Genomic DNA, 20,232 nt, shown 5'->3' with positions numbered 1-20,232 from the left:
TCGTGTAAGAAACCATCATATTTACCTAACTGAATGATAATTGACCTACTCCAGCTCCATTTATTGAGAATAATCATCCCATTTTCTTTGGAATTCTGAATTAATACATGAGTATAATTTCTATATGTATATTTTTTCAGAAAAATATATAATAAATAACACTAATACATTCGTAAATTTAATCTGATGATACGTGTCGAGAGATTCTACTTTTTAAATTTATATTTTAAAAAAATAAATAAATAACACTAATTCAAATAAACAAACAAATGAATTTGAAAATGTAGAAAAGAATTTAATTAGGACAAAAATTAAATATTTGTCAAAAAAAAATAAAAGAAAGGAGAACCCAAACTTATTCCTCCATCTTTGTGTTCTGAGTTGCAACCCTACGAGCCCATGAACCTTCCTTCTGAGCCACACGAAGATTAGATCTTCTCTTCAACTCAACAAGCTGCTCTTTCCAGCTGCAACTTCCGGTCCCTGCATGATTATCTCCGAGGTTTCTTGTCAACCCTAGAAATAATCCAAGATCATATTCTTCACGTAACACAGGATCAGACAGAGTCCTATAAGCTTCATGAACTTGCAAAAACATCCTCCTACATTCTTCTCTACTCATTGTAGAGTTTTGACAAACATCCGGGTGATATCTCAGGGCCATTTTCCTGTAAGCTTTCTTTATATCTTCTGGTTTTGCCTCTTGGGGATTCAATGATAGAACCTTGTAAAATGTCTCTTTCTCTGTAGCTTCCTCCTGCTGCTTCTTCTTGTTGATGGCTCTGCATGAAAACCCTTGTGCCCATTCTCCATAGAAATTTTTGTTATTAGGGTTTTGATGAGAAAGAAACTGTGTGGAACTTCTCAAACTTGATGAGCTTAGCAGTGAATCCATAGGGTTGTAATTTTGTAGTTTCACCTAAATTTGCCAATTTCGATAGCTATATATAAATATAAGCGATTAGATTTTAATATTAAATGAGAGGATAAAAAAATAAATAAATAAATAAATAAATATAATTATTTTTTAAATATTTTTTTAGGTAATATTTTTTTAATTTTTTTTTTCAAAATAATTAATTGTTAATGGAAATACCAATTGGAGACAACTTATTTCCCAAGATGAAATCTAGGTTTTTCGGAAATATGTATAAATATATTATGTTGCTTTCCAAAAGTTGAAGCATTACCTGTAAATCCAAAGCATATACGCGTTTTATATATGGTAAGCATCGAAGAAATGAGATGCAGTTTTGTGGTAATATTTAGTTGTATTTACTTTTTATATTCGAAATATTTTCACTATGGACAGTAGGCCTCCTGAAATTTTTATTTTTTAGTAAAATTAAATTGAATATGAGATTATTTTTAATAGAATGTTATATATATATATATATATGAGTTTTTAATAAAATATTAATATTAATTTAATATAATTATATTAAATTGCTACCGAAATTGATATAAAAATTGATACGGCTGAAATAAAATTGGATTGTGATTAGTCAATTCTGTAAGAAAGAGAAAGTAAAGTGATTGGCATTTACATCAGCCACTCCAATACTCAAATAAGTAAATAGAAGAATACATATAATGTATGAAATTGCTTATAAATCAAGAGTAGTTGCGTAAGAGAATACGTACATTTGCTTATGTAATCGTTAGTTTTTATACGATAAGAAAATAAAGTTAATTATAGTATTTTCTGAAAATCCGATAATAATGTGGCTGCGAATTGATAAGAAATTTTTCCCAGCTAATTAGTTCAAGATCTCACGATTATAGCCGTAACGGAATTTGTTGAGTTATACCTGTCAACTGTAATTTTCTATAAAAATTTGATCTTACAAGAAAATAGTAAATTTTGATGAAAAATCGAGTGTTGCAGTATCTGAGTCTTTTTTTTCATGGGTGAAACTGTATATTAGTTTATCAGATTCTTGTCACATAATCCTATTTTATGGTAATAGTACATAACTTATTTTAGACGATTATTGTATAATGCTAAAAATTAAATTGTCAGAAAAATTAAATAATTTAGCTGCTCTTAGTGAATTTATAAAAAAGATAACCTCTCTCCATTATCAACTAATTAATTGATTTTGTTGGGTGTCATTCACCAAATTAATTGAAACTGAAATTTAAAATTTTAAAGTTTTGAAGGTAACTCTAATATTATTGAGCTAATTTTTCTTCTTAGTTAACATTGCTTTAACAATTTTTTACAATATTGGTTTAAAATTTTATTTATAATTTTATACTTTAAGAAAAATTTAAAAAATGCTATTTATGAAAATAAAGTCGTTAATATTTAATAAAATATAAAATTTACTATTGGCTATTTCTAATTTCACTCAAAAGAATTTAAATTTATTTTTAATTTTAATTTAATGCAAGAAATGACAATTAGCTTGTCAAAATTTGATAAACCCAATGTGGTATATTTTCAACAGCAGGCCTCGACAGTCAAACCTTTGCTGGAACGAATTCGTAAACGGCTATATGAAGCGAAGTTGTAAAAGACTACCAGAAGCGAAGTAAGTAGGAGCATATGTAAATAATTTTTTATCAAAAATTGTGATTCACAACAATTGAATTATAAATATGGATCTTTAAAATTCATGATTTTCACATGATAAAATAAGAGAATAATTATTATAAAAATATACAAAATAATAGTTTGACAGCAATTTAAAACTGTTATAAAAAAATTCATTCATTTTATTATATATAATAATACACTTTAATAAAAAAAATTTAGTTTATATTCAATAAAATTATAATTTTAATCGTATTTTTATCCACTACGAAAAAATAATTAAATCGTTGTCCTATATTTATCAGCGGAGACAGATATAACGGCTTTGAAACCATTGATATTGACTTCGGATTATAATTAAAATATATAAATAACAATTTACGACTGCTACCTTAAATCTGTTTTTATAATAGTGAAAGAAATAATACGAGTCATGATAGTTATACATCACTTATTCGATATATTCCTTTTTCATGTACTACGGGGATTGCTTTACATTTAATATTTTTAATGAAGACAAAATCTATTATTATTATTATCATTGGATTATGTATACAATAGATTATATAAAAAAATGTATTCATAAATGAGCGCAAAGTGTTAAATACATAATCATTAGAAGATCATGACATAATACATCAATAGCACTCGATTATACTCATTCTTTCAACATGATCATTAGAAGTCTTAGAAGGCAATTCTTTTGTGAAAAGATTAGCAACCATAAGATTGGTGTTAACACGTTTAATCGATATTTTTTATTTTTCAACTTCTTTAATGTACTAGTATTTCAATTCCATATGCTTTAGCACCCTTGTGAATACTTATCGTTTTTAGAAAAGAAGATAGCTATAGAATTTTCACATTTTCAGTAGTTTAATAATACTATCGATTACTCCAACACCTGAAATAAAGTTCTGCAACCAATTACGTTAAACTGTAGCCTCAAAGTTCGCCACAAGTTCAGTGTAATACCCGGCTAGACTCCGGTATCGGAATTCCTACCGTCTGATGAAATCTCGGATGTTGGAAGCCTCTAGTAGGGTAGAAACATGTTTTCATAAAATGTTTTAATTTGTTTTATGTTTTTAAGTAAAAAGGAAATGAGTTTTTGCATGAAAACAACCTTGGAGGAAAACTTAGGTTCGGCCGCCGAACCTCAAGTTCGGCCGCCGAACATGCATGCATTTCGGGTGTGCCTTAGGCCCCCGAAGGCATAAGTGAGGGAAGTCCAGGTTCGGCCGCCGAACCTCAAGTTCGGCCGCCGAACATGGCATGCATGTGGAGGCACGTTCGGCCCCCGAACGTGGCCTGGCCAGCCCATATAAAAGGGTCCCTTAGCCGAAAACGGGCGAGCTTTTCTCCCCATTGTCGGCCAAGGTGAGCTCTCCGCCGTCCCTCACCAATCTTTGAGTTCTTCCTTCAGATCTTTCAAGATTTTCTTGAGTTTTTGCTTTGTTTTGAAGATTTTCAAGTTTTGAGCAAGTTTTGGAGCTTTGAGGTTCAAGGAAGCCCAACCCCTCCCATCTCCGAGTTTAGGTCGTCTCTCTCTCGATCTCCACGAGGTAAGAGCCGATCTTAAGCTCATGGCATGTTTTAAATAAGTTTTAAGTAGATCTATGGGGTAGAATGCATGTTTAGCTCATGGTTAGGTTTATGGGTTTTAATATGTGTTTATAAACAATGTAGATGCTTGATGTGTTGTAGATGGGGTTTAAGGTAGTTTGAGGCCCCTAGGAGCTTGTATGCTTGTGTATTTGTGTGGTAGAATATGTTTATGCATGATTAGAAAGTTTTGGAGGCAAATGTGCATAGAAGAGCTGAGTTTCTGCCACTATGGGAGAAACCAGGTTCGGCAGTCGAAGGAACTTTCGGCCGCCGAACATGCTTGTGGAGGCAGCCTTCGGCTGCCGAAGCTTACCTCCGAAAGGAGACTTTCGTCTCTGTCTCGGAGTTTCGGCCGCCGAAAGTGCCGCCGAACATGCATGAGTTTCGCCTCTGTCTGGGAGTTTCGGCCGCCGAAGGTGCCGCCGAACCTGCCTGACTTTCGGCTCTGGAGGGACTTTCGGTCGCCAAACCTGCCCTGTCCAGCCCTCTCTTGCATGTTTTTCTATGATTATTTCATGATGTTTTAGGGGGTTTTTAGGGAGTAGTTTAGAGTTATGTTCTAGTTGTTTGGTCCCTCATTTGAGTCCACCTGTGTAGGTTCGGACCCGAGGAACCGAGGACCCCAGCAGTGAGTCAGCTGCTCCAGTGTCTGGTCAGAGCTATCCAGAGGTGAGTAGAATAAAACCTTTACGTTTTAAAGTAAACCAATTGTAAAGTTTTGAGCATGTTCATGCATCATGAATGCCATGTGATGATTTAGGTTGTTTGCATTAGAATTCATGAATATGTTGCATTGCATATTTTAATGTTGATGTGGATGAATGTTGGATGATCCATAGCCCTCGATCTATGATATGACGATGTGATATGTACGGTACGGAATGTAAGACCAGTAGGACCCATTCTACGTTCGCTGACACTATGTAAGAGAAAGACCAGGACCCATTCTACGTTCTGGCACAGTTGGACTGTTATGTTATGCTATGTAAGAGAAAGACCAGGACCCATTCTACGTTCTGGCACAGTTGGACTATGTCGAGGGCTATTGGTGACAAGTTCATCCTTGATGTGATTAGCTGTGATGTGATGCATTCCATGTTATCATAAGTTTTGAATGTTTTATTATTTTGCTCACTGGGCTCTTGTAGCTCACCCCTCTCCCAAATTCCCCAGATTTGCAGGTACAGAGTAGACCAGGAGGTCAGCAAGAGTATTGAAGTCGTTTGTATGTAATAGATAGAATGTGGACATGATAAATTGTAAAGTTATGAATAGTTATGTAATGTAATGATATTGAGGATTAGAGGTTGTGCTTGACCTATGTGTATGGTATCCCTTTTAATACATGATCCTAGATCTTTTATGATGTTTATGTAAACCAACTCAACATATATTGTATCGCCCATTGGGGCATTGATGAGATCCCACAGAGGGGTTATGGTTATGATTATGATTATGTTCAGTGCATGCACATGTTGAGTTTGGTGTATGAATGAAAGAAAAGTTTTAAATTTTTATGTATGTTCTTGATCATGTATGGGATTAAACAGGTTTACAAGTTGTATGTCAGGCTTGCTACGGGTCTCGGCGGCCTTAAGCCCACCTGGATCCTAGCGCCGGTAGCGGTCCGATTTTCGGGTCGTTACAGAATGGTATCAGAGCCCTAGGTTCATAGGATCGGACCTAGAGTGTCGGGCTCATAGATGTTCTAGAAGGTCAAGCACAATAGGAAGATCATGTCCACTAGGATAGGATGTTGAGTCCTGTCTTGTATGATGATGTGAAATGCCATGATTATATGCATGTGCATTGATGCTATGATATGAATGATGTATATGTGATGCGGGTTCATGTGTTTCCACATGAACCATATGATGCTAATGTTTGTGTGATGTGTACTGTTTTTCAGAAAACAGGATGAGGGGAACCCGTCGATCTGCAAGATTGACTGGAGTACCACCTGAGGATGAGGGCACGAGCGCCCGTCCTCCTACATTGCCTAGGGCAATGTCATGTAGAGCAAACAGAGAAAGAGTGTCAAGGGACCCTAGAAGGTCTTTCGATGCTAGCAGAAGGGGGACTGATAGAGGAGGAAGTTCTTCAGATGTGAGGGAGGTTATGGAAGAGGACCAGAGGAGGGATGGGAATCTAGATGTTAGCATGGAGGAAGAAGGGACATGGGAGTCACAGGGAGGCGTTCAGGCCTCGGGGTATGGTTTTCCACCCCATTATCCACCCTTCCCACAGGGTTCAGGGTATCCGATGGGAGGCACATCGGATTACTCCAGCTTTAACCCCTACCCTACCTACATGCCTTATCCACCTTTTTATCCACCTTACACACAGTACCCAGCTTATCCACCCTCACCCTTCTATCCAAGCCCGGCAAACCCCACCTCGGGGAATGCTGCACCCCCACCTCCACCACCTACAGAACCAGCAGCCCCAGTTACTCAACCTTCTAGACCTAGCTCAGCCGGTGGGAGCAAGGTAAAGATGACAGATTACCTTAAGCTGGATGCTCCCAAATACAAGTCAGGGGATGATCCCTTTGAGTATCTGAGAGTAGTGAAGACGATAACTGATGAGCTAGGGGCAGATGACAGCAGGGCCATTCAGATGGCAGGGTTCACTTTGAAATGCAAAAAGGCACGGGAATGGTTCAAGTGTTATGTGGACCCGAGACTAGACGGCATGACATGGGAGGAATTTGCGAATGAGTTCGCTGGATGGGCTTTTCCAGACAGTTCTAGGGAACTGAAGATGATCGAGTTTGAACAGTTGAGGCAGACAGAACACATGAGTGTAGAGGAGTTCACAGATAAATTTTTGGAGCTATTGCCTTTTTCAGGGCAAGCTCTAGATACAGATTCGAAGAAAGCCAAGAGATATGTTATGAAGCTGCATTCTAGGTACTCCTCTTTGATTCAGTCAGTTGAGAGGGAAAGTTTCCACACTGTGGTGGATATGGCGCGAAGGATGGAGGCTAGTACTATAGTTGAGGGGTCAGTGAAGCAGTCAGTGACTCAGTCTTCAGGGGTTAAGACCCCAGGCAGAGGAGGGCCAGGTCCCTCTTCTCAGAGCTCAAGTAGCAAGAGGTGGGATAACACCACCAAAAAGCCGAAGAAGAACAAGTTTTGGAGTAAGTTGAAATCCGGTCTGGGATTAGGCGGTGGCTCGAGCTCAGGCTTAGATGGTACAGAATGCCAAAGATGTGGGAGGCCGCACAAGGGAGTGTGTCGAGCTGGGACTAATACATGTTTCAGATGTGGACAGGAGGGACACATGGCTCGGGAGTGTCCTAGAGCATCTTTTATGGGCCAGCCCCAGCAGACAGCTTCTGGTAGTGTGGCACAGCCAGCAGCTCCAGCCACAACTCAGGGCAGTGGCAGAGGTAGAGGGAGAGGGGCAGCCTCTTCTTCTGGTTCTCGAGGTGAAGATCCATCAGCTCCAGCCAGGATCTTCACCATGACTCAGCAGGAGGCTAACACATCCAACACCGTGGTGTCAGGTAATCTCGTCATTGGGTGTTCTGATGTGTATGCATTAATGGACCCGGGTGCATCTCATTCTTTTATTGCTCCGAGAGCCGTTGAGAGGTTGGGTCTGATAGTCTCTGGGTTAGAGTGTCCCCTATGGGTCAGTGGACCCAAGTGTGACCCGTCAGTGGCAGAGTCAGTCTGCCAGTACAGTCCAGTTTTTGTTGAGGAAAGATGCCTCTCCGCCGACCTTGTGGTTCTAGATTTGACAGACTTTGACGTCATTCTAGGGATGGATTGGCTATCTACCCATGGTGCTACCTTGGACTGCAGAGACAAGGTAGTCAGGTCAGAACGGGTCAGAGGTCGTCTTCAGAGGAGACAAGAGGGGTACACCTAGAGGTCTGATATCAGCTCTTCAGGCTCGTAGGTTGCTTAGGAAGGGATGTCAGGGGTATTTGGCTCATGTGAGAGAGCTAGATAGTCAGGTCAGGGAGCCAGCCTCGGTGCCAGTTGTCAGAGAATTTCAGGATGCTTTTCCAAACGAGCTTCCAGGTTTACCACCTGCTAGGGAGATAGAGTTCGAGATAGAGTTGATGCCTGGAACTAGACCGATCTCTATCCCTCCCTACAGGATGGCCCCAGCCGAGTTGAAGGAATTGAAAGAACAGTTGCAAGAACTGGTAGAAAAGGGCTTCATCCGACAGAGTACCTCACCTTGGGGTGCTCCGGTCTTGTTTGTGAGGAAGAAGGATGGATCCCTTAGACTTTGTATCGACTACAGGCAGTTGAACAAAGTCACTACCAAGAATAGGTACCCTCTGCCAAGGATCGATGATCTATTCGACCAGCTAGCCGGAGCGGGTTGTTTCTCCAAAATAGATCTGAGATCTGGGTACCATCAGCTGAGGATAAGAGAAGAAGATGTGCCAAAGACAGCTTTCAGGACCAGATATGGGCATTTTGAGTTCCTTGTGATGCCGTTCGGGTTAACCAACGCCCCTGCAGCATTCATGGATCTCATGAACAGAGTGTTTAGTCAATACCTGGATCACTTTGTTATTGTCTTCATAGATGATATCTTAGTGTATTCCAGGAATGCAGAGGAGCATGCCCATCATCTGAGGTTAGTTCTGCAGACCTTGAGGGAACATGGCTTGTATGCCAAGTTCTCTAAGTGTGAGTTCTGGCTGAGGAGCATTTCATTCTTGGGGCATGTTGTGTCAGGAAATGGGATAGAGGTGGACCCCAAGAAGATAGAAGCTGTGGCTAACTGGCCTAGACCCACTTCAGTGACAGAGATTAGAAGTTTCTTGGGTTTGGCAGGTTACTACAGGAGGTTCATTCAAGACTTCTCAAAGATTGCAGCTCCTCTGACCAGATTAACCAGGAAGAACCAGAGGTTTGTGTGGACCAACCAGTGTGAAGAGAGTTTTGAAGAGCTTAAGAAGAGGTTGACTTCAGCACCAGTGTTAGCTTTGCCAGCTAGCAATGAGGATTTCATAGTTTTCTGTGATGCGTCCCGTGTGGGACTGGATTGTGTGCTAATGCAGAATGAAAGGGTGATTGCTTATGCTTCTAGGCAGCTGAAGAAGCATGAGTTGAATTACCCCACACATGACCTGGAGATGGCAGCAGTAATCTTTGCACTCAAGATGTGGAGGCACTACCTCTACGGGGTTAAATGTGAGATCTTCACGGATCATAAGAGCCTGCAGTACATCCTGAGTCAAAGAGATTTGAACTTGAGACAGAGAAGATGGGTGGAGCTGCTGAGTGACTATGATTGCAAGATTCAGTACCATCCGGGTAAGGCAAATGTTGTGGCAGACGCCTTAAGCCGGAAATCACTCGGCAGTTTATCCCACATATCGGCAGAGAGGAGGCCAGTAGTGAAAGAGTTTTACAAGCTCGTTGAGGAAGGTCTACAGTTGGAGTTGTCTGGTACAGGTGCTTTGGTAGCCCAGACGAGAGTGGCACCCGTGTTTCTGGAGCAGGTGGCTTAGAAACAGCATGAGGACCCAGAGTTAGTGAAGATTGCCAGGACTGTTCAGTCAGGCAAAGATAGTGAGTTTAGATTCGACAGCAAGGGGATCCTCCGCTATGGGAGCAGACTATGTGTACCAGATGACATAGGGCTAAAAGGAGACATTATGAGAGAGGCTCATAATGCAAGATACAACGTTCACCCTGGAGCCACCAAGATGTATCAAGATCTGAAGAAGGTTTATTGGTGGCCAGCTATGAAGAAAGAAGTGGCACAGTTTGTGTCAGCCTGCGAAGTGTGTCAGAGGGTGAAGCTGGAACATCAGAAGCCGGCTGGAATGCTTAACCCGCTACCTATTCCAGAGTGGAAATGGGAAAATATAGCTATGGACTTCGTAGTAGGGTTACCGGCGACGTCCAACAGATTGGACTCCATATGGGTGATTGTGGACAGACTCACCAAATCTGCTCACTTCATCCCTGTCAGGAGTGGCTATTCTGTAGACAAGTAGGCGCAGGTGTATGTCGATGAGATCGTCAGGCTGCATGGGGTCCCTGTTTCGATAGTGTCCGATAGAGGGCCCCAGTTCACCTCCAGATTTTGGCGGAGTCTGCAGAACGCCATGGGTACCAGGTTGGATTTTAGCACTGCTTTCCATCCACAGACGGACGGACAATCAGAAAGGACTATCCAGACCATAGAGGATATGCTTAGAATGTGTGTGCTGGACTTTGGCGGTTCTTGGAGGCAGCATCTACCCTTGGTGGAGTTTGCCTACAATAACAGCCATCATGCTAGCATCGGGATGGCTCCATATGAGGCTTTGTATGGGAGGAAGTGCAGATCACCTATTTGCTGGGAAGAGGTTGGAGAAAAGGCCTTGGCAGGGCCTGAGCTAGTAGAGATTACCAGCAGGGTAGTACCCATAATCAGAGAAAGAATCAAGACTGCTGCAAGCAGACAGAAGAGTTATGCAGACATCCGCAGAAGACAGGTAGAGTTTCAGGAGGGGGATCTGGTATTGCTCAAGGTGTCCCCTATGAAAGGAGTGGTTCGCTTCGGGAAGAAAGGTAAACTAGCCCCACGATACATCGGACCCTTTGAAATCTTGCAAAAGATTGGGAATGTGTCGTACAAGCTGGATTTACCTGCTTCAATGGAAAGAATCCATCCGGTTTTCCATGTTTCAATGTTGAGGAAGTTTGTGTCAGATCCGAGCAAGGTTCTTAGTGAGCCTGATGTGAAGGTCCAAGAGGATCTCACTTATGTTGAACAGCCAGTACGGATCATAGACACCCAGATCAGAAAGCTAAGAAAGAAGGAAATCCCGATGGTGAAAGTCCTTTGGAACCACCACAATATGGAAAAATGCACTTGGGAGACACGGGAGTCCATGCTCCAGCAATACCCTTATCTTTTCTAAGGTTAGTTCCCTATGAGTTCATGTGTTTTATATGTATGTTATGTTGATTGCTATGCTATGTGTTAGTTGGTGAACATTCGGGGACGAATGTTCTTAAGGGGGGGATAATGTAATACCCGGCTAGACTCCGGTATCGGAATTCCTATCGTCCGATGGAATCTCGGATGTCGGAAGCCTCTAGTAGGGTAGAAACATGTTTTCATAAAATGTTTTAATGTGTTTTATGTTTTTAAGTAAAAAGGAAATGAGTTTTTGCATGAAAACAACCTTGGAGGAAAACTCAGGTTCGGCCGCCGAACCTCAAGTTCGGCCGCCGAACATGCATGCATTTCGGGTGTGCCTTAGGCCCCCGAAGGCATAAGTGAGGGAAGTCCAGGTTCGGCCGCCGAACCTCAAGTTCGGCCGCCGAACATGGCATGCATGCGGAGGCACGTTCGGCCCCCGAACGTAGCCTGGCCAGCCCATATAAAAGGGTCCCTTAGCAGAAAACGGGCGAGCTTTTCTCCCCATTGTCGGCCAAGGTGAGCTCTCCGCCATCCCTCACCAATCTTTGAGTTCTTCCTTCAGATCTTTCAAGATTTTCTTGAGTTTTTGCTTTGTTTTGAAGATTTTCAAGCTTTGAGCAAGTTTTGGAGCTTTGAGGTTCAAGGAAGCCCAACCCCTCCCATCTCCGAGTTTAGGTCGTCTCTCTCTCGATCTCCACAAGGTAAGAGCCGATCTTAAGCTCATGGCATGTTTTAAATAAGTTTTAAGTAGATCTATGGGGTAGAATGCATGTTTAACTCATGGTTAGGTTTATGGGTTTTAATATGTGTTTATAAACAATGTGGATGCTTGATGTGTTGTAGATGGGGTTTAAGGTAGTTTGAGGCCCCTAGGAGCTTGTATGCTTGTGTATTTGTGTGGTAGAATAGGTTTATGCATGATTGGAAAGTTTTGGAGGCAAATGTGCATAGAAGAGCTGAGTTTCTGCCACTATGGGAGAAACCAGGTTCGGCAGCCGAAGGAACTTTCGGCCGCCGAACATGCTTGTGGAGGCAGCCTTCGGCTGCCGAAGCTTGCCCCCGAAAGGAGACTTTCGTCTCTGTCTGGGAGTTTCGGCCGCCGAAAGTGCCGCCGAACATGCATGAGTTTCGCCTCTGTCTGGGAGTTTCGGCCGCCGAAGGTGCCGCCGAACCTGCCTGACTTTCAGCTCTGGAGGGACTTTCGGCCGCCGAAGCTGCCGCCGAAAGTGCCCTGTCCAGCCCTCTCTTGCATGTTTTTCTATGATTGTTTCATTATGTTTTAGGGGGTTTTTGGGGAGTAGTTTAGAGTTATGTTCTAGTTGTTTGGTCCCTTATTTGAGTCCACCTGTGTAGGTTCGGACCCGAGGAACCGAGGACTCCAGCAGTGAGTCAGCTGCTCCAGTGTCTGGTCAGAGCTATCTAGAGGTGAGTAGAATAAAACATTTACGTTTTAAAGTAAACCAATTGTAAAGTTTTGAGCATGTTCATGCATCATGAATGCCATGTGATGATTTAGGTTGTTTGCATTAGAATTCACGAATATGTTGCATTACATATTTTAATGTTGATGTGGATGAATGTTGGATGATCCATAGCCCTCGATCTATGATATGACGATGTGATATGTATGGTACGGAATGTAAGACCAGTGGGACCCATTCTACGTTCACTGGCACTATGTAAGAGAAAGACCAGGACCCATTCTACGTTCTGGCACAGTTGGACTATGTCGAGGGCTATTGGTGACAAGTTCATCATTGATGTGATTAGCTGTGATGTGATGCATTCCATGTTATCATAAGTTTTGAATGTTTTATTATTCTGCTCACTGGGCTCTTGTAGCTCACCCCTCTCCCAAATTCCCCAGATTTGCAGGTACAGGGTAGACCAGGAGGTCAGCAAGAGTATTGAAGTCGTTTGTATGTAATAGATAGAATGTGGACATGATAAATTGTAAAGTTATGAATAGTTATGTAATGTAATGATATTGAGGATTAGAGGTTGTGCTTGACCTATGTGTATGGTATCCCTTTTAATACATGATCCTAGATCTTTTATGATGTTTATGTAAACCAACTCAACATATGTTGTATCGCCCATTGGGGCATTGATGAGATCCCACAGAGGGGTCATGGTTATGATTATGATTATGTTCAGTGCATGCACAGGTTGAGTTTGGTGTATGAATGAAAGAAAAGTTTTAAATTTTTATGTATGTTCTTGATCATGTATGGGATTAAACAGGTTTACAGGTTGTATGTCAGGCTTGCTACGGGTCTCGGCGGCCTTAAGCCGACCTGGATCCTAGCGCCGGTAGCGGTCCGATTTTCGGATCGTTACATTCAGCCTCTATAATGGATGCAATAATGAAAGACTACTTTGCACTTTTCCATGAGATTACTCCTTCAGCTAGAAGAAATAAGTAGCAAAATGTAGATTTTTTTGTACCCACACATCCAGCAAAATCTAAATCTATATGTCTAATCACTTTAAGATTATCGGATTTTCTATAAGTGAGCATGTAATATTTTGTTCCTTACAAGTATCTTAGCACTTTCTTTGCAACCTCTCAGTGATCCAATTCTGGATTACTTTGATATCTGCCTAGCATTCTAACGGTAAAACTAATGTCCCGTCTAGTACAAGTCTGAGCATATATTAAGCTTTAACAACTGATATATAAGGAATTGTTTCCATTTGCTTGCATTCCAACTTATTCTTTGGATACTGCATAAGACAATTTATCTCCCTTTTGAATTGGAACAAGACTAGATGAGCATTTATCCATTTTAAATCTCTCTAAACTTTATTAATATAAGACTTTTGGGATAAGCCTAATAGCCTTATGATCTATCTTGGAATATTTCTATCATGATAATATAAGTTGCCTCTCTCATATCTTTTATTTTAAAGTTATTAAAGAGAAATTTCTTGATTTCATGTAATAAACTTAGATCATAATATGCAAGCAAGATATCATCAACATATAGAATTAAAAATATAAATTTGCTCCCATTGACCTTTAGATATATACACTTGTCTACAATTTTTTGAGAGGAGTCCCATCAACATATAGAATTAAACACTAAGATCATAATATGTAAGCAAGAACATGCATGTTGAGACGTGCATATGTTGGATAGTGATCATGGGAGAGTCCTTATTATGCTGGACGTGAGATGATGTTTAGTTAATTATGTAACTACTATGGTTTACTTTAGCAGTAAAGGTGATTATAAATATGATCGTCTTGTCTATTTAAACATTTGTTGTTAATGAGGAAAGGAGTGAAAAATATTCAGAACTTTCTTGAGGTTAAATTCTCACCTTAGGCAAAATTATTTTCTTACTTCCCAATCCAGTTGGGACCTATCAATTAGTATCAGAGCCGTGATGGCCACCAATAGAGAAAGAATTGAGAATACTGAAATTACTCTTGGAGGAGTCCAGGAGAATTTTAGCAAATTAGAATAAAGATTGACCGAAAGGTTGCCCCAGTTAGAGATCACCCTCACCAAGATGGTAGAAGCCCTAATCACCAAGAAAAATTCACTGTCAGTTGAAGGCAACTCCCTTACCGACTTACAATCTCATAGCATAACAAAAGGGAACCGAGAAGCAAAGGATAGTGGACTACTAAGATTTTCATCGAAGTTGCCCAAGCTTGAGTTTCTACAATATTCTGGGGATGATCCAATTGAGTGGGTTATCAGGGTCAATAAATGCTTTGAATACCAGGATACACCAGATGGTCAGAAGGTTTCCTTAGCTTCATACCATTTGGAGGGAAAGGCTAATACATGCTAGCAATGGCTACAGCGAACTTAAAGGGAGGAGGGAACAATGTTAACATGGGCAGTGTTTATGGAGAAATTGTGGGCTCGATTTGGACCAAATGACTGTGAGGACTTCAATGAAACATTATCCAATATTAGATAAATAGGAACCTTAAGGGGCTACCAGAAAGAGTTTGAAAGGTTGGGTAATAGGATACAGGGATGGACACAGAAGCCGTTGGTTGGGACTTTCATGGGAGGTCTCAAACCTGAGATTGCTGATGGAATTCAAATATTTAAACCAAAATCTTTAAAGAATGCAATAATCTTGGCACGCATGACACATGACCAATTATCAAGGCAAAGAAGGTCCCGTAGGCCATGGTTGCAACCTCCGACAAATACCTCTGCAATTTCAGCCAAGACTGGTACAACCATGAAACATTCAACATGGGAAGAAATGAAAAAGCGTCAAGCCCAAGGCCTCTATTTTAACTGTGATGAAAGATTCATCCCTGGTCATAAGTATAGAGGTCCCTAATTATTATTATTCGAAGGGTACTCCAATAATGGTGAGGATGACGAGGCACTTCTCGAGATATCATTGCATGCATTGACTAGGCTTGCAGATTATAGAACCATGTGAATGCATGCTCGAATTGCGTCATGTGAACTCATTGTACTCATTGACAATGGTCCTACTCATAATTTTATCAATGAAAAAATTGTGAACCAGTTGCAGCTACCCCTGGTACCGATACAACCATTTGAAGTGAAGGTAGCTAATAAGTTTGACAATATCCTTGTCGAGATACAAGGTATCTAATTCTTCCTTACTCTTTATGCATTACAGCTAATTGGGTTGGATTTGGTGGTATGCATACAATGGCTAGAACAATTAGGCCCTGTGGTTTGTGATTGGAAGAAATTGACTATGAAATTCCAGTAGAATGATCAGAATCGAAAGATGCAAGAGATTAGTAATCAACAGTTTCAATCATCAACAGTTTCAGTCATCAACTATAATGAAGATGGAAAAAGGGATCAAACTTGGCCATACCCTCATGCTATTTGTATATAGGATAATGGCAACGGTGGGAATTAGATGGTGAATTCGGACATGCAGCGTCTCGTGGATTCTTTCACTGACATTTTCAAGGAACTGAATCAATTACCACCAAGCAAGAAAATTTATCACCATATCAATTTGAAAGGAGTGGAACCGATTAATGTTTGTCCTTATAGGTATGCTTATTTTCAAAAGGCCGAGATTGAAAAGCAAGCGCATTACATGCTTAAATCGGGTCTTATTCATCCAAACATTATTCCATTTTCATCTCTAGTGTTGCTGTAAGAAAAAAAAAAAGATGGCACATAGAGATTTTGTACTGATTATAGGGCACTTAATGTAGGCATAAAAGACCATTTACCCATTCCAACTTTTGATGATATGAATGATAAATTATATGGAGCTTGTTATTTCACTAAACTGGATTTGAGAGCAAGATATCACTAGGTACGAGTACAATCTCTAGATACTGCCTCCCGCACTCATAATGTCCATTATGAGTACTTAATCATGCCTTTTGGCCTATGCAATGCTCGATCCACATTTCAAGCCATCATGAACACCATATTTAGGCCCTATCTCTACAAATTTGTATTGGTGTTCTTTGATGACATTCTCATCTACAATTCCAGTTGGAAACTGCACCTTGAACATGTATAGAAGGTCTTTGAAATTCTTAGGTATCATCAATTTTTTATTAAACTGACTAAATGTGCTTTTGGACAGTAGGAAATCGAGTACTTGGGCCACATTATCTTAGTTCAAGGAGTTAAAGTGGATCAATAGAAAATAAAAGCAATGCTTACTTGTCCACCACCTACTAATATCACTGAATTGCACGGGTTTTTAGGCCTTACAGGTTTACAGGTTTTTACTGTAATTTTGTCCGCAACTATAGGCTACTTGCCTGAACTCTATCAACCTGCTAAAAAAAAGTCAATTCAGTTGAACAGATGAAGCAAAAGAAGCCTTCCAGCAGCTCAAACAAGTCATGACTAACTGATGCATCAGACAATGGGATTGGGGCAGTCCTGACTTAGCAAAATCGATCGACTGCTTTTATGAGTAGAAGTTTGGGAATTACAAAACAAGCCTAGTCTACTTATGCCAAAGAAATGTTGGTTATCCTGCAAGCCATCCGGATGTGGCGACCTTATATCATAGGTCGCAAGTTCTTTATTCAAACAGATAAAAAAAAGTCTCAAATTCCTTTTGGAGCAACATATGGGAACACTGGAACAACAAAAATGGATTGCAAAGCTGCTAGGATATGAGTATGAAATTCTCTACAAACTAGAACGAGAAAACAATATTGCTGATGCTCTTTCTCGCCTTCCTCTCAGTCCACAAATGGATTCTCTCTATCCTATAATCTCATATATGGGATGCTATTAAAATAGAAATGGTCACACATCCATACATGCAGTGTATTGGAAGACTGGCTACGCAGAATTAGGGAGTGATTTATAAATGGCAGAATGGGCTTGTTTGCTATAAGAATCGGGTAGTTATGCCACATTCTTCTTCCATTGTTATGCAACTCTTGGAGAAATTTCATAATTCTCCTATGGGAGATCACTCGACTGCTCAACAGTTCTATTGGCCTTCAATATACAAGCAAATATAAAGGTACATAGAAACATGTGATGTGTACCAACGTAATAAAACTGACACCTTGTCTCCTGCAAGACTTTTGCAACCCTTGTTGATCCCTTGTCAAGTATGGGATGATATCACTATGGATTTCATTGAAGGATTACCATGCTCCAATTGCAAAAGCACTATTCTTATTATTGTCGATAGGTTAAGCAAAGCAGCCCATTTTCTTGCATTATCCCACCCTTTTACCTCAAAGATGGTGTCAGAAATATCCATCGATTAGGTTGTTAAATTGTATGGAATGCCACGTTCTATAATCAATGATTGAGACCCCATTTTCCTCAGCCATTTCTGAAAAGAATTCTTCAAAATGTCAGGTACACAACTCAAGATGAGTTCTTCCTATCATCCATAAACGGATGGCCAATCGAAAGTAGTAAACAATTGCATTGAGCAATACTTATGATGCTTTGTGAGTCACCCCAAACAAATGGAGTTCATTCCTTCCCTAAGCCAAGTTTCTGTACAATACGACTTATCATGCATACACGGGAATGACAACGCTCCAAGAATTATACGGTCAACCACCTCCCACAATTTCCACTACGATATTAGCAGTAGCCCAATACATGAAGTAGACACTCAGCTAGCTTCGCATGATGCCTTACTCAAGTAACTTAAGAGTAACTTGTAACCAGCTAGTCACTGCATGAAGCAACTGGCCGACACACACAGAAGAGATATAGAATTTCAGTTTAGTGATTGGTGTACATCAAATTATATCTTTATCAACAACATTCGCTCTTTTGAAGGGCGCAACAAAAATTGGCTAGTCGATACTTTGGTCTCTATCAAATTATTGCACGAGATAGGCCACGTTGTATATAAACTTTAGCTTCTTGCTACAACTCGTATACATCTCATCTTCACATTTCTTTGCTAAAAAGAAAAGTCAAAGAGACTGCTCCTGTCAATTTAAAATTGCCTCCTCTAGCTGATGATGGCCAAATCATTGTCGAACTTGAGGCAATCTTACAAACTCACTGGGTCCGACATGGCTCCAAAACTGTTGCTGAAAAATTAATTAAGTGGAAATAACTACCGACAAAAGATACCACTTGGTAAGATGCTACTACGATCCATGATCGATTCATGAACCTTGAGGACAAGGTTTCTCTTAAAGAGGAAGGCAATGATGCACCACGAAGATCCGTTAGAAAGAAGTGGGCAAATCCTAAGCATTAGGGTAAGGAGTAGACATAATACTCATGACGTGTAAAGGAATAACATGCATGCTGAGACATTGATGTAATACCCGGCTAGATTCCGGCATCGAAATCCCTACTTTCCGGCGGAATCTCCGTTGGAATCTAGAATTCTAAAGATGCCAGAGTCTTCTAGAAGGGTGAAGTGTGTTTTTAAAATGTTTTCACATAATTTTATGGTTTTTAAGAGAAAAGAAATGAGTTTTTAAGAGATTAGACCAAGGAGGCATTTGCCAGGTTCGGCCGCCGAAAGTGAAGTTCGTCCGCCGAACATGGGAAGGTTTCGGGAGCGCTTTTGGCCTCCGAAAGCTTTGTTTGAACGAACCAAGGTTCGACCGCCGAACCTCAAGTTCGGCCGCTGAACATGCATGAGTTTGGGGGGCACGTTAGGCTGCCGAAGGTGGTTGACCAGGCCACCTATAAAGAGCCCTCAGATCGAAAATGGGCGAGTTTTCTCCCCATTCTCGAGCTCAGGTGAGTTTTGGTCCTCCTTTGGTCGTTTTCATGCTTTCTCTACCCATCCCTCAAGTTTTCATGAGTTCTACCCTTGTTTTGAAGTTTTGAAGCTTAAATAGAAGTTTGGGAGCTTGGAGGCCTTTGGAGCTTGGATCCTCCACAGCTCTGAGTTAGGGATCGCACCACCTCTCGATCTTCAAGAGGTAAGTGTAGATCCTTGCTTTCCTTGTGTTTTAATGAAGTTTTAAGTAAATTTAAAGAGGTTTTGATGTTTGGGTATGGGTAGATATGCATGTTTAGGCTTTTGTGGGTTTTGTGCTCAATGTGTGTTTATGTGCTGATTGTTGGGGCCTTGGACTAGTGTTTATGCCCTATATGCATGTGGGAGAGTGTATGCTTGATTGGGAGAGGGCAAGTGAGATTATGAGTTGTATTAATGATTTTGGCTTATGTGGGTCATAAGCTATTTATGTATGCTTTTTGATGTTGTTTTTAGAGTTTAATCTAGTTGTTAAGCTCCTCTATGAATGGTTAAGGAGTTGTGCATGTTTTTGAGAGGTTGAATGCATGTTTAGGATGTTTGGAGACTTGTTTGTGCATGAAGCTGAGTTCTGGATGAACCCAGGTTCGGCAGCCGAAGGGACTTTCGGCCGCCGAACTTGCCTGTGGAGGCAGCTTTTGGCTGCCGAACCTTACCCCCGAAAGTTGGACTTTCGGCTCTGGAAGGGAGATTTGGCAGCTGAAGGTGCCGCCGAACATGCATGACTTTCGTCTCTGGGAAGGACTTTCGGCTGCCGAAGGTGCCGCCGAAAGTGGCTGAGTTTCGGCTCTGGAGGGACTTTCGGCCGCCGAACCTGCCGCCGAAAGTGCCCTGTCCAGCCTTTTCTTGGGTATTTTTATGCATGCTTTGATGATGTTTTAGGGAGTTTTTGGGGGGTTGTTTATGAGTTGTTTAGAGTATGTTTGGTCCCTCATTTGAGTCCACCTGTGTAGGATCAGACCCGATGAACCGAGGTGTTCAGCAGT

The 20,232-nt window shown here is 40.8% G+C and overlaps 1 protein-coding gene across 1 annotated transcript; it reads right to left on the bottom strand.

Moving 5' to 3' along the window:
• Positions 1-355: 355 nt before the first annotated feature.
• LOC110600587 (chaperone protein dnaJ 20, chloroplastic) lies at positions 356-895 on the bottom strand. The gene has a single exon (XM_021737453.1). The coding sequence runs from the start codon at positions 893-895 to the stop codon at positions 356-358; it is 540 nt and encodes a 179-aa protein (XP_021593145.1).
• Positions 896-20,232: the final 19,337 nt, after the last annotated feature.

Source organism: Manihot esculenta, chromosome 14 (assembly GCF_001659605.2).
Source record: "Manihot esculenta cultivar AM560-2 chromosome 14, M.esculenta_v8, whole genome shotgun sequence".
NCBI lineage: Eukaryota > Viridiplantae > Streptophyta > Magnoliopsida > Malpighiales > Euphorbiaceae > Manihot > Manihot esculenta.
This window is presented reverse-complemented; position numbering and strand designations above follow the sequence as displayed.

Coding starts and splice junctions, on each gene's coding strand:
- LOC110600587 (XM_021737453.1), bottom strand. CDS start 895: ATGGATTCACTGCTAAGCTCATCAAGTTTGAGAAGTTCCACACAGTTT.